We start from the raw sequence: 12,610 nt of genomic DNA, 5'->3' as shown, positions 1-12,610 counted from the left end.
TGGCAACCTCATTCTACTCTGTCTCCGTGAATTTAACTACTCAAGGTACCTCGTGTAAGTGGACTCATACAGCATTTATTCTTTTGTGTCTGGTGTATTTCACTTAGCATAATGTCTTGAAGGTTCATTCCTATTGTACTGTGTGTCAGTATTTCATTTCAAGGCTGAATAACATTCCGTTGTAGGTAGATACCACATTTTGTTTATCCATTTATCTGTTGATAGATATTTGGGTTTTCCATCTTCTGGCTGTTGTGAATAATGTTGCTTTGAACATTGGTGTACAGCTATCTGGAGTCCCTGCTTTAAAATCTTTACACTAGGACTGGAGTTGCTAGATCAAATGGTAATTCTATGTTTAATTTTTTGAGGAGCTTCCATAATGTTTTCCATGTTGGCTGTACCCTTTTACATTCACACCTTCTACATTTAAGTTTATATTAAAAACTCATTTTACAGATTTGCCTGAAACATTCTGCCACCCTAGGTTGTGAATTGAAAGCAAGAATACCTCTTAAAACTTTTAACAGCTTAGGGGGTAAGCATAATTAAAATAACTAAGCTTTAGTTTCATTTAAAATACTTAGGACAGGAATAAAGATGCAGACGTAGAGAATGGACTTGAGGACACGGGGAGGGGGAAGGGTAAGCTGGGATGAAGTGAGAGTGGCATAGACATATATACACTACCAAACGTAAAATAGATAGCTAGTGGGAAGCAGCTGCATAGCACAGGGAGATCAGCTCGGTGCTCTGTGACCACCTAGAGGGGTGGAATAGGGAGGGTGGGAGGGAGACGCAAGAGGGAGGAGATATGGGGATATATGTATACGTATAGCTGATTCACTTTGTTATACAGCAGAAACTAACACACCATTGAAAAGCAATTATACTCCAATAAAGATGTTAAATAAAATATTTTTGATCACAAAGTGTATGTTACAGAAATTTGGAATATATTTAAACAAGAAAATATCACCTCTAATCTCTCCAGTGAAGTACATTTTGGTGTGTGTATATCCTTTTTCTTTATACGTTATACTTAAAAAAATTGTATTCACGTAGTACATATTGTTTTTTTATATAAATTTATTTTATTTTTGGCTGCGTTGGGTCTTCGTTGCTGCACGCAGGCTTTCTCTAGTTGCAGCAAACGGGGGCTACTCTTCATTGTGGTGCGCGGGCTTCTCATTGCTGTGGCTTCTCTTGTTGCGGAGCACTGGCTGTAGGCGCACGGGCTTCAGTAGTTGTGGCACGCGGGCTCTAGAGCACAGGCTCAGTAGTTCTGGCGCATGGGCTTAGTTGCTCCACCGGCATGTGGGATCTTCCCGGACCAGGGCTCGAACGTATGTCCCCTGCATTGGCAGGCGGATTCTTAACACTGTGCCACCCAGGAAGTCCCAGTACATATTGTTTTATAACATACTTAAGTCTTACAGAGTACTTTTGGTTTTTGTGGGGTTTTTGGCTTGTTTTTTATTTGGGAATAAGCACATAGTTTAGCTTTTTGTTAGCATCTTTCCTTTTGATGTACAGTAACATGGGAAGGGAAAACATTGGATTATCTTTCTTTAGGCACTTGGTTAATTACTGCTGAATCCTACTAACTTCTTGAGTTGCTAGCGGTAAATTACTTGCTTGGCCAGTGTTACTGCCTTTGTTGTTCTCATGCATTCATAAATCCACATAGCTTCTTCCTTACATGTTTAACATAAAGTTGTAGATTTTTATAGAACAGCTTTTAGGGAAACTCAGGCTCAGGAAGGTTATCACGGTTACTTTTGATTAAAAGTATCAGGTTACTTTTGATTAAAAGTAAACCTGGGGGGCTTCCAGGTGCAGTGGTTGAGAATCTGCCTGCTGATGCAGGGTACATGGGTTCGTGCCCCGCTCCGGGAGGATCCCACATGCCGCGGAGCAGCTGGGCCCGTGAGCCATGGCCGCTGAGCCTGCGCGTCCATAGCCTGTGCTCCGCAACGGGAGAGGCCGCAGCAGTGAGAGGCCCGCGTACCGCAAAAAAAAATAAAAGTAAACCTGGGACTAAAACCCAGTCCTCAGCAATCTCTGTCCTTTCTACCAGGCCAGGGCTACTGGTGATGCTTTCTGATTTTATGAAGGGTGTGGACATGGAAGATATATGACTTGTACCATTTGAAACAAAAATTTTTTACATGTTTATGTATTAGTTTTTACCCTCCCCGAAGTCCTTTATCTCTTCCCACCAACACACACACGCACGCACGCACGCATGCACGCACATACATACACATTCATGCACACTTTTCAGAACATTCAAATGTTAGTCCAGGAGTCTGGCTATGCAGTGATAGGGACCAGCCTGTCCTGATGGTGTTTAATGCTTATTGAATATGCGCTGTGATCCTTGGGGTATTGCAAGCATCTGGTCCTTGTCATCCAAGCTGGTGCTGATGGATAAAACCTCCCTCGGCGGTGGAAACTGAGGCCCTGGCTAAGTAAGCCCAAGCCCCAGGGATCTGTTCTATAGGTACCGTTGGAGGTTCTGAGGCCAGAAAGACCTTGGCTCGCTTGGCTAATTTTAGAGGTCTGAAAAGAGGGTGGGCGGGAAGGAACTTCCTGAGTTATCATGAGTTATGTAGCTCATTAGGAAACCCTGGTTGTGTTTATCAACTGCTTGGTTCTGTTTCAGTTTCCAGAGGTGAGAGCCAGTGGAAACTCACTTGGCATGATAGGTTTTGTGCTTTGTGCAGCCCCCTGGACTTTCTAGAAATACTTTTTAACTCTCGAAGAATTGGAGCTATGACCAGGATTCTTTGTGTAAAACTTCTTAAACAGATCAAATTTAGAGTTTTGTGGAAATTTATACATATCTCTACTTTTTATAGGGTGCTCTTTAAGCTAATTGCTACTTGCATGAAATCTGTAGTCATCAGCTCTGACACCAAGATGAGGGTGAATTCTCTTACCCTTGTTCATATAACTTTTCTCCATGTGAAATGAAATGTCCATGTATATATGTGGTCATATAAATTAGGAATAGAACATAATACTTTCTTTTATGTTTTCATCCAGTAAATCTTAGGCTACTGCTTCTTAATGTTTTTGCCACTCCAGGCTATCTGAGGGATGTCCCATTTCTATCATTAAACAGTGGCTCAGCGTGGCAGTGATTTTCTACAAGGGATGAGGGTCTTTCAGGGCATCCTGTGGGTGGTAGTGGGAGAGTAGGGAGGTAGAAATAATTATTCTGATTTTTATAACACAAACACACTCCTAGTTGAGAATTAACTACCTTAGACAAATGAGTATTGTAACCTTTAACTTTATCTCAGTACCCTGGAGGGGAAAATACCTGACAAGACCTTGGTTTCATCTGGTTGGCATGTCTTCTCTCCATTGTCTGCTGTCGGGTTGCACGTAAACATGTATGTGACAGATGAGCACTGACTTGTAAGTGGGCAAGACAGACAGTTGGTTCCAGCAGGTTGTTCCTCCCGTTACAGGAAAAGGCACAGGTTTGAAGGTAGAGGAAGGATTGGACACGTTGCTGGGGCAAGTGAGCGATCCATTTAACCAAAAGTAGGTGGTTTATTCTGAAATTAGCTTTTGTTTCCTTGTATTAACATTGTCTTTTTTTGTTCTAGTTTAGTGGTTATTTAATTTTTTATTTTGGAATTTTGTTTGTTTGTTACAGCAGAGATGTCGGCTTATTTTTAGGAATTACTTGAAACCAGAGTCATGGTGGATGTAGGAAAGTGGCCAATCTTCACTCTGCTCTCACCTCAAGAAATTGCATCTATTCGGAAAGCTTGTGTCTTCGGCACCTCAGCCAACGAAGCGCTGTATGTCACTGACAATGACGAGGTAAGCATCTCTCAAAACCCAGGGCTTAATTTTAGGGCTTATTTGGGGTTGAGCTTTAAAGTGTGCAATGTGAAGACTGAGAAAAAGTGGGGCATAAAGAGAGCCTAAAATCCAAAAAGATGGTTGTCTTTGATAGAATTTGTCTTTTCTTTCAGTTTCTTGATTTAATACCCCTCATCCCTACTGCTCTTTGAGTTTCATAGTATAGCCAAATATTCTAAAACTTTAGTCAGCAGAGGTTGAATGTTTCTTTTTTTAATAGATTTTATTTGTTTGTTTATTTATTTATTTATTGGCTGCGTTGAGTCTTCCATTGCTGTGCGTGGGCTTTGTCTACTTGCCGCGAGTGGGGGCTACTCTTCGTTGTGGTGCGAGGGCTTCTCATCGCGGTGGCTTCTCTTGTTGCCGAGCACGGGCTCTAGGCGCTCAGGCTTCAGTAGTTGTGGCACATGGGCTTCAGTAGTTGTGGCTCGTGGGCTCTAGAGCGCAGGCTCAGTAGTTGTGGTGCACAGGCTTAGTTGCTCCGTAGCATGTGGGATCTTCCCGGACCAGAGATCGAACCCGTGTCCCCCGCATTGGCAGGCGGATTCTTAACCACTGCACCACCAGTGAAGCCCTGAATGTTTCTTAACAAGTATGTCAGTCTCTTCCTAGCTACTGAGCTGTCGAACTGAGTTTTAGTGTGTCTTATATTCAGAGTGGAGAAGGGACCTTTTGTGTAAATTGTAGGCCAAGTGACTCAGACAGAACTATTTGTTTCCCAGGTCTTTGTATTTGGACTGAACTACAGTAACTGTCTAGGAACTGGAGATAACCAGAGTACACTTGTACCCAAAAAGCTGGAAGCCTTATGTGGAAAGAAGATTAAGAGCCTTAGTTATGGGAGTGGACCACATGTTCTTCTCAGCACCGAAGGTAAAGTGGGAATAAGTCCAGCTTCTGTTTGTGGGAAATCGAGCAGTTAATTCTAAGCTAAGGGGCGGTGGGCTTGTATCAGATATTGGATTTTGAATGATTTGTGTCTTAATTTCTGAGCGGAAGTACACAAAACAGGTAAAAGTTAAACACTTCAGGCTCCCTCTGGAACAGCCATAGGATGACTTGCAATTTAAGCAAACTTTTGAGGCTTTCGACAACTTATGTAAAGTTGTGGAAGATGAACTATAGCAGATGAAGTGGTCCTTCAGCCTAATTTTTCAGTGAATTGTTGTAGCAAGGCAACATCCAGGTTTTACTCGGTACTTTTTTTTTTTTTTTTTTTTTGTGGCTGCGTTGGATCTTTGTTGCTGTGTGTGGGCTTTCTCTAGTTGCGGCGAGAGGGGTCTACTCTTCGTTGCGGTGCATGGGCTTGTCATTGCAGTGGCTTCTCTTGTTGGGGAGTGCGGGCTTTAGTAGTTGTGGCTCACAGGCTCTAGAGCGCAGGCTTAGTAGTTGCGGCGCACGAGGTTAGTTGCTCCGCGGCATGTGGGATCCTCCTGGACCAGGGCTCAAACCCGTGTCCCATGCATTGGCAGGCGGATTCTTAACCACTGTGCCACTAGGGAAGCCCACTTGGTACATTTTTAAAAACACAGTTAGTACTGGTTTTCCTTGTGTGAATCTTGAATTCAAGAAATCTCAGTTCTTTCCTTGGCATTCGTGTGGGTGCCATATGGAAAGAATGTGGGGTAGATTCTTCTTTTCCTCTCTGCCTCCCCAAGATCACCAGAGGGGCCTCTGCATTCTTTCTTGGTGATTTATCTGTACTGTGGGCACCCAGAGCTCCCTGAAAATCTGTCATATATAACCCAGATTCTTCCCTTTATGTTTTAGGCACATTAGTTCTTGCTCTCTAGCTTTTTGTTGGGTAAACTGTAGGGCGCACGTGGGAGCGTTTGCTTCTCCGCCTTTCTGTCTCTAGCCTGGGGAATCACAGCTTCCTTGGATGTTACCGTGGGTCTTGGTATTGAGCTTTTTAACAGCCTTTAACTTATATCTGAATCCACTCCCAAGTTCTCCACATCTTTCTCAGGCTGTGAGATCCAGATGTGAGCATGATTGTCTGGTAAGAGTGGAACTGGTGTGGAGTATAATGAGGTGATTATCTTGCCTCTGCATTGTGTCATCATGCCTTCCGGCATCACACGGGGTCTTTCAAGCAGTTGCTTCTTTGCAGACTGGTTCAGCTTGTCATCCATTGTGACCTGATGATTTAATGTTTTCCTAACACATGTTAATTCTAATGAGGCATTGATTTCTGACCATAAAATACTGAAGCAGTTTTTTCTGGAGCAAACGTACAGAAACATATGCATTCGGATTCTTGGTTTTCTTCAAAGTAGTGACCTTGGGCAACTATAACTTTTCTTCTGGAATTATTTTCAGAGTCCAGATCCTACAGTTTTAACTATCTTGAATGTTACAATTAAGATATAAATAAACATAAAACACAAATATAAATAACTGGTTTTCTTTCTTTTTTTTTTTTTTTTTTTTTTTGCGGTACGCGGGCCTCTCACTGCTGTGGCCTCTCCCGTTTTGGAGCACAGGCTCCGGACACACAGGCCCAGCGGCCATGGCTCACAGACCCAGCCGCTCTGCGGCATGTGGGATCTTCCCGGACCGGGGCACGAACCCGCGTCCCCTGCATCGGCAGGTGGACTCTCAACCATTGCGCCACCAGGGAAGCCCAAATAACTGGTTTTCTTGTGGGAATAGTCTTCTTTTTGTTTTTAATTCAGTTTTGATTGTTATAATACATTTAATACAACATACATATGATACATGATGTATAGGATGTTTAATGTATGTATGATACATATATTTGTGTGTATTTTATAAGTATTACAAATAGTCACATAGTTTAAAAACAGTTTTAACACTTTAAACCATCAAATAGTATATGGGTTTTAGTAGAAAACAGGACTCTGTCTCACTCCTCCTTACTCTTAGAAACTGCTATTCAGGTGGAGTTACTTTTTAACTCCGTCAGGTGTTTTTTTCTGGTATTTACTCTCATATTTTTAAATTAACATGCTTATACTGCTATTTCTGAATTTTTTTACTTTAGATATTATCCTTTGACTTTTTGTAACAGCAGATAGAATTTAGCTCTCTTTCTCCTACCTTCCCTCACCTTATTGTGTCACTATAGGGATATCACCACTTTGGTTTAATCAGTATTCAGTGTTCACATTACTAGGAGTCGATAAGTATTATTTATAGCTGAGCCATCTCCTTTCTTATACAACTGTTTGTTTTCCTAGGCTTACTTGTTTTTCTTAAATGTATGCTGGAACTCTTCTATAGCGCAGTATTTTTTTTTTTTAGCATCTTTATTGGAGTATAATTGCTTTACAATGGTGTGTTAGTTTCTGCTTTATAACAAAGTGAATCAGCTATACATATACATACATCCCCATATCTCCTCCGTCTTGTGTCTCCCTCCCACCCTCCCTATCCCACCCCTCTAGGTGGTCACAGAGCACCGAGCTGATCTCCCTTTGCTATGCGGCTGCTTCCCACTAGCTATCTATTTTACATTTGGTAGTGTATGTATGTTCATACCGCTCTCTCACTTTGTCCCGGCTTACCCTTTCCCCTCCCCGTGTCCTCGAGTCCATTCTCTAGTAGGTCTGCATCTTTATTCCCGTCCTGCCCCTAGGTTCTTCGTAACATTTTTTTTTTTAATTCCACGTATATGTGTTAGCATATGGTATTTGTTTTTCTCTTCTGACTTACTTCACTCTGTATGCCAGACTCTAGGTCCATCCACCTCACTACAAAAATATGGAACGCTTCACAAATTTGCATGTCATCCTTGCGCAGGGGACATACTAATCTTCTCTGTATCGTTCCAATTTTAGTATATGTGCTGCCGAAGCGAGCACCAGTATTTATTTTTTTAATTTTTAATTTTATTTATTTTATTTTTGGCTGTGTTGAGTCTTCGTTGCTGTGTGTGGGGTTTCTCTAGTTGCAGCGAGTGGAGGCTACTCTTCGTTGCAGTGCCTGGGCTTCTCATCGTGGTGGCTTCTCTTGTTGCAGAACATAGGCTCTAGGCGCGCAGGCTTCAGTAGTTGTGACGCGTGGGCTCTAGAGCACAGGCTCAGTAGTTGCGGCGCAAGGGCTTAGTTGCTCCGCGGCATGTGGGATCTTCCCAGACCAGGGCTCGAACCCGTGTCCCCTGGGTTAGCAGGCAGATTCTTAACCACTGTGCCACCAGGGAAGTCCCTATAGCACAGTGTTGCTTCTGGGCACCTCTGAGCATATCAGTACATCTCCGGAGTGTTCTGTCCCCCTGCTCTAGCCTGGACTGGTCACTCTAGGCTGTTGCACAGCCGTCAGCCTAAAACTTCATTTCACCGTCATCCTCGGATGTCCCTTCTTTGTTCTTCCTGGATCCTTTGTCCTTTCTGGATCCCCTATTTTTTGTGTCCTGTGTCTTCCTCCTTGGATTATATCCTCATTTGGGTGAAACACATCCCTAGTAGCTTCTCAAGGAAGCAGGTGTGAGAGAAATCTTTGAGACACTGTTTTGAAATGCCTTTATTTTACCCATGCCATTGATCAGTGATTTCTCTGAGCAAAAAGAAAAAAAAAGGTACAGTATTTTCTGTTCCAGTCCTTTAATACTATTTTGAGTATTTGCCTCTACTACCTGGTATGCAAGTCTCAGTCCAGAGTAAAGGATCTCTTCCTGTTAGGACCCCATTTATAGCCCCTGAGGCTACTGGCATTGTTCCAGTGTAATCCCCCTGCTAGCTCTGTGCGGGGAGGGGGGGGGGCCTTCTCCCCGGGGAGTTTTCCCCATAGCCATCTGCAGTCCCTGGCTCTCTTGTTGACAGAATGGTTCTTGTTGGCATTTTGTGCCTCTCAAAGTGCAGGAGAAATATGTCTATATTCAACCCACCTCTGCATTGCTGCAGCCCCACTGTGCCCATTCATTCCATGGACCCAGGTGGCCACGTCAAGGGAGTGCACCAAATAGTCCACTTGGTGGTTCCAGTCAGCTTCTTGTGATGGGCACCAACATGTCCTACTTTAATGTGCCTCTTAAATTCCCAGAGTGATTCCATAGGGCCATGCCCCATGTGGGCATCCCTTTAACAGTCTAGTTTCCATTGCTCATCTACCTGACCATACAGCCAGGCTATTGGCTATAGCCCATGAGTTGGTAAAGACCCAAACATACGGGTTTTTACCATTGCTTAATTCTTCCATCACTGCTTGGAAAACAGCCTGCAGTTCAGCCCACTGCACTGATTTATTCTTGACTCCTTCAGTCAGTCTTGCCATCCACTGGTCTTAACGTGGGCGCTCTCCAAATGGGATATTGTCCATTCACCTTGGAATGGTGTCTGTAAAGCAAGCAGCTCTTTGTTGTTCAGTTAGAGCTTCACAGGGCATGTCCACAAGGCAGTGGGTTCCAGCAGCTCCTCAGGCAGCTCCAAAGTCGGTCCTAGATGAAAAGAGGCTCCCTGCTCACGCCTGTCTGCATCCCCCCAGCAGCACGCTCCCCTGTAAACCATTTCTGTTTTATTACGAAACTCTTTGGGTCACCGCCTTTCTTATTAGAGGGCTTCTCCGACACCACCCAGGATGTTATGGGCATCTGAGGTCTCATGATTATTTTATGTCCTTCAATCATTGAGGCAGTCTCAATTAATGCCCAGGCTACTAATTTTCTCTCAAATGGTGTGTACCAGACAGCGGCATCTGGGAATTTTCTGGTCTAAAATCCCAGTGGTCACTGCTGGGAGCTGCTCCCGGGTTTGCCATAAGCTCCTCTTGCGGAGTGCAGGTGGCAGATACCCTCAGAATCATATCTGATGGGGCCGTAAAGCCCCATAAGCACTGGGAGAGCTGCCGCCCTCTGCTCATTCAGACACGGGCTGCTCTTCCGCAGGTCCCCGTTCAGATACAGCTGTCTTTCGGGTAATCTTATAGATGGGAGCTAGCATGGTTTCCGGATGTGGAATATGTATTCTCCAAATGCCAGATAAACCACCCAAATGCGGGCTTGCTGCTGCTTCTTTGGTCCTAGGGGTGGGTGGCGACAGCAGTTTAGTTTAGCCTCTGGTGGAATGTTCTTCGTGGCTTTGGCAGGTTATTCCTAAGAATTTTACTGTTGGGTAGGCCCTGGGACGTTTGTGGGATTTATTAACCAGCCCCAGTGGGTCATGTGTGTCACCATGGCATTCACATCACTCCTTGCCTGCTCTTCAGTTTCCAGCATTGTCATAATGTCATCAGTATAGTGTATGATTGCACTTGAGACCTGTGTCAAGTCCAGATCCCTTCTGACCAAATTGTGACAGTAAGCTTGTGAGTTCAGATAAACCTGTGATGATACAGTAAAAGTAAACCAGGATCCTCCCCACATGAAGGCAAACTGCTGCTGGCTTTTTTCTGAGATTGAGAAGGAAACATGTGCAAGGTCAGCCCTTGGGTTCCGGCTTCTGCTGGCCTGCTGCACCTTCTTTGAGGCTGAAGCCACGACCGGAACTGCTGAGGCTGTAGGCGGCACAACTTTATTTACGCCTCCATAGCCTACCGTTAGCCCCTAGGAGCCACCTGCCTTTTCCCCAGGCCTCACAGGGCTACTGTACGGTGAGTGCATTGGTACCAGTGTTCCAGCTTTAATTAAAATGGTGAGCTCTTTCTGTCCACAAGGTGTTCTATATTTAAGTTCAGCACCTGTGCAGGCTCAGGCAGTTCTAGTGATTCCCATCTAGCGCCCAGTAAAACCGGCCTGAGGGCAGATTTACACGCCTTCTCTTTTACAATGTTAGGTTGGGGAAGCAGTCCCCAGTCCGATGTAATATCCATCCCAAGACTCTGTTCAGGTAAGGGGGATGCGTCCTCATCACACAGAATCTGTTCCAAAACCCCAGTTTTCATTCAGATTTTCACTTGAGTCCCATCAACTGTTACCCATCTGTATCCCCCATTCTAACCTTAGCTGTTAAGACTTCACCAACAGGTTTTGGAATCACAGTGCATTGGGGTCCTGTATCAGAAAAGTTTCCTCTCCTCCCCATGGCTGTTTTACCCACACATGTGCTTATGCCTTTGGGTGCCTTGCTGGGGGTCGGGCCAGAAGATCCTGGCCTTTAGGTCAATCTTTATCTTGATTAATCTTCCTTACCATTGCCCCAGGGCATTCCTGGTCAATTTTCTTATCTTAATCTTTACCTTCTGGCTTTTTAATGCCTTCCAAGCTGGGATAAATAGAGCGGACTTGTTTGGGGCCCTTTAATTTTAGAAACCAACATGGGGTCCCATTGGTTCACCAGTCTCTGGTCGTGCTGCAGCCACACCTTGGTTTCAACTGCATCAGCATCCGATTTATTCATCCCACTTTGTAACAACCGTTTGAAGACTTTCGCTCTGCTGGGGTGAGTCCCTTGATTCTCCCCTTTGTCTTTCCCTATTTTCATAATTAATGTTCTTAGTAAGGCCCCTATGGGGAAGTTGAGATAGCAAATTAGATAAGGTGTCTCAAACTGATTTTGTAGCAGTAAAGTTACATGAGGTGCCCATGTAACAGGGACCCCCTTAATCACAGCATTTACCATAATCTGGGTAATGGGCGTATTCAGTGGGTGAATATCCCAGTCATCATAAAGCCAGTCCCACATGGCTTGCATGTGAAGCATCTCAGCTGCTTCATCTGGGGTGTTCCATCTGGCATTAATAGGGGGAGTTGGGAAATCCCTCTCATCAGGATAAACAGACTTTACAGTGGCTTTCATCCAGTCCACCAACCTGGCTGTCTGCTCGGGAATAACCTCCTGAGTGTCTGGATCATGTACAGCCACCTGTGATTGTTCAGTAGAGAGCAGTGGGTCCTGCATCAACGCAGACATGCTCTTCCACTTTGCAGCCTTCAAAGTCAAAGACACAGCCCTTGAATTAGTTCCTCTCACAATCCGGTTCAGTAAAGGTTCCTCAGGAAACTGATGCTGCTGCTCCTCAAAGCAAGCCAGTTCCTTCACACTATATCCCTTGCTTTTAGTTGTTTCTTGTTTTTGCCCTTCTCCTATGGTAACTGTTTTCTTGGCGACCCAGAGGTACTAGAGGTACTTTCTGTTGCATAACGTTTCCCTTTCCAGGCAGCTTTGAGGCTAATGGCTGGAGCTCAGATTGACCCAGATCTGAGCTTGAATCAGCATCAAGGCCAAGCACTTTGTTTTATTTTTATTTTGGCTCTTACATATGAAATAAGCGGGGAATTGTTTATTTATTGATTTAAAAGTATTCATTTATTTATTTGGCTGTGCTGGGTCTTAGTTGTGGCACGCAGGAGCTCCGTTGCTGCATGTGGGATCTTTGTTGCAGCACATGGGATCTAGTTCCCTGACCAGGGATCAAACCCGGGCCCCCTGCATTGGGAGCGTGGAGTCTTAGCTATTGGACCACCAGGGAAGTCCCAGGAATTGTTTATTTAGTGTGCTTCTTATTTTGCATTTCCTTATATATCCATTGAGCCAACTCCTTGGGAGTTCCGTCTACTCCCATTTCTAAACGGCATTGGTAACTTTCACCTTTAGTAACTGATTGCACCACAGCTGCAGTTTCATACCATGGTGACTAGGTAGCCATCTAGGAATCAGAGGTTCCTCATTCCTTGCCCTTTTATCCTTTGTCTTCAAAAACCACGTGTCTGTGAGCCAGGGCTGTTCTTGCAAATCCTGTTTCTGGCATCAACTGAATAGAGAGTTCCTGGACCCAGTTCCGTGTGTGTGTGTGTGTGTGTGTGTGTGTGTGTGTGTGTGTGTGTGTG

At 44.4% G+C, this 12,610-nt stretch overlaps 1 protein-coding gene and 1 non-coding gene across 11 annotated transcripts in view; one reads left to right on the top strand and one right to left on the bottom strand.

Annotated features, from left to right (window-relative positions):
- RCBTB1 (RCC1 and BTB domain containing protein 1) overlaps positions 1-12,610 on the top strand; it is a 67,661-nt gene that overhangs the window by 29,868 nt on the left and 25,183 nt on the right. For 3 of the 10 annotated variants that reach the window (XM_029210282.1, XM_029210281.1, XM_029210280.1), the window contains 2 exons: positions 3,674-3,843; positions 4,608-4,758. In XM_029210282.1, the coding sequence (XP_029066115.1) occupies positions 3,718-3,843; positions 4,608-4,758 (277 nt within the window). In that variant the 5' untranslated portion in view covers positions 3,674-3,717. Of the gene's footprint in view, positions 1-3,482; positions 3,559-3,673; positions 3,844-4,607; positions 4,759-11,126; positions 11,223-12,610 lie in introns of those variants that run through there. The other 7 variants (XM_029210278.1, XM_029210277.1, XM_029210285.1 and 4 more) reach the window with 5 other exon arrangements.
- Positions 7,606-7,712, bottom strand: LOC114888445. The gene has a single exon (XR_003791782.1). It is a non-coding gene; the product is annotated as a U6 spliceosomal RNA (small nuclear RNA).

This window comes from Monodon monoceros, unplaced genomic scaffold (assembly GCF_005190385.1).
Source record: "Monodon monoceros isolate NGI ecotype Baffin Bay Population unplaced genomic scaffold, NGI_Narwhal_1 Super_Scaffold_8, whole genome shotgun sequence".
Taxonomy (NCBI): domain Eukaryota; kingdom Metazoa; phylum Chordata; class Mammalia; order Artiodactyla; family Monodontidae; genus Monodon; species Monodon monoceros.
Note: the sequence above shows the minus strand (reverse complement) of the source record. Positions and strands in the feature narration are given on the sequence as shown.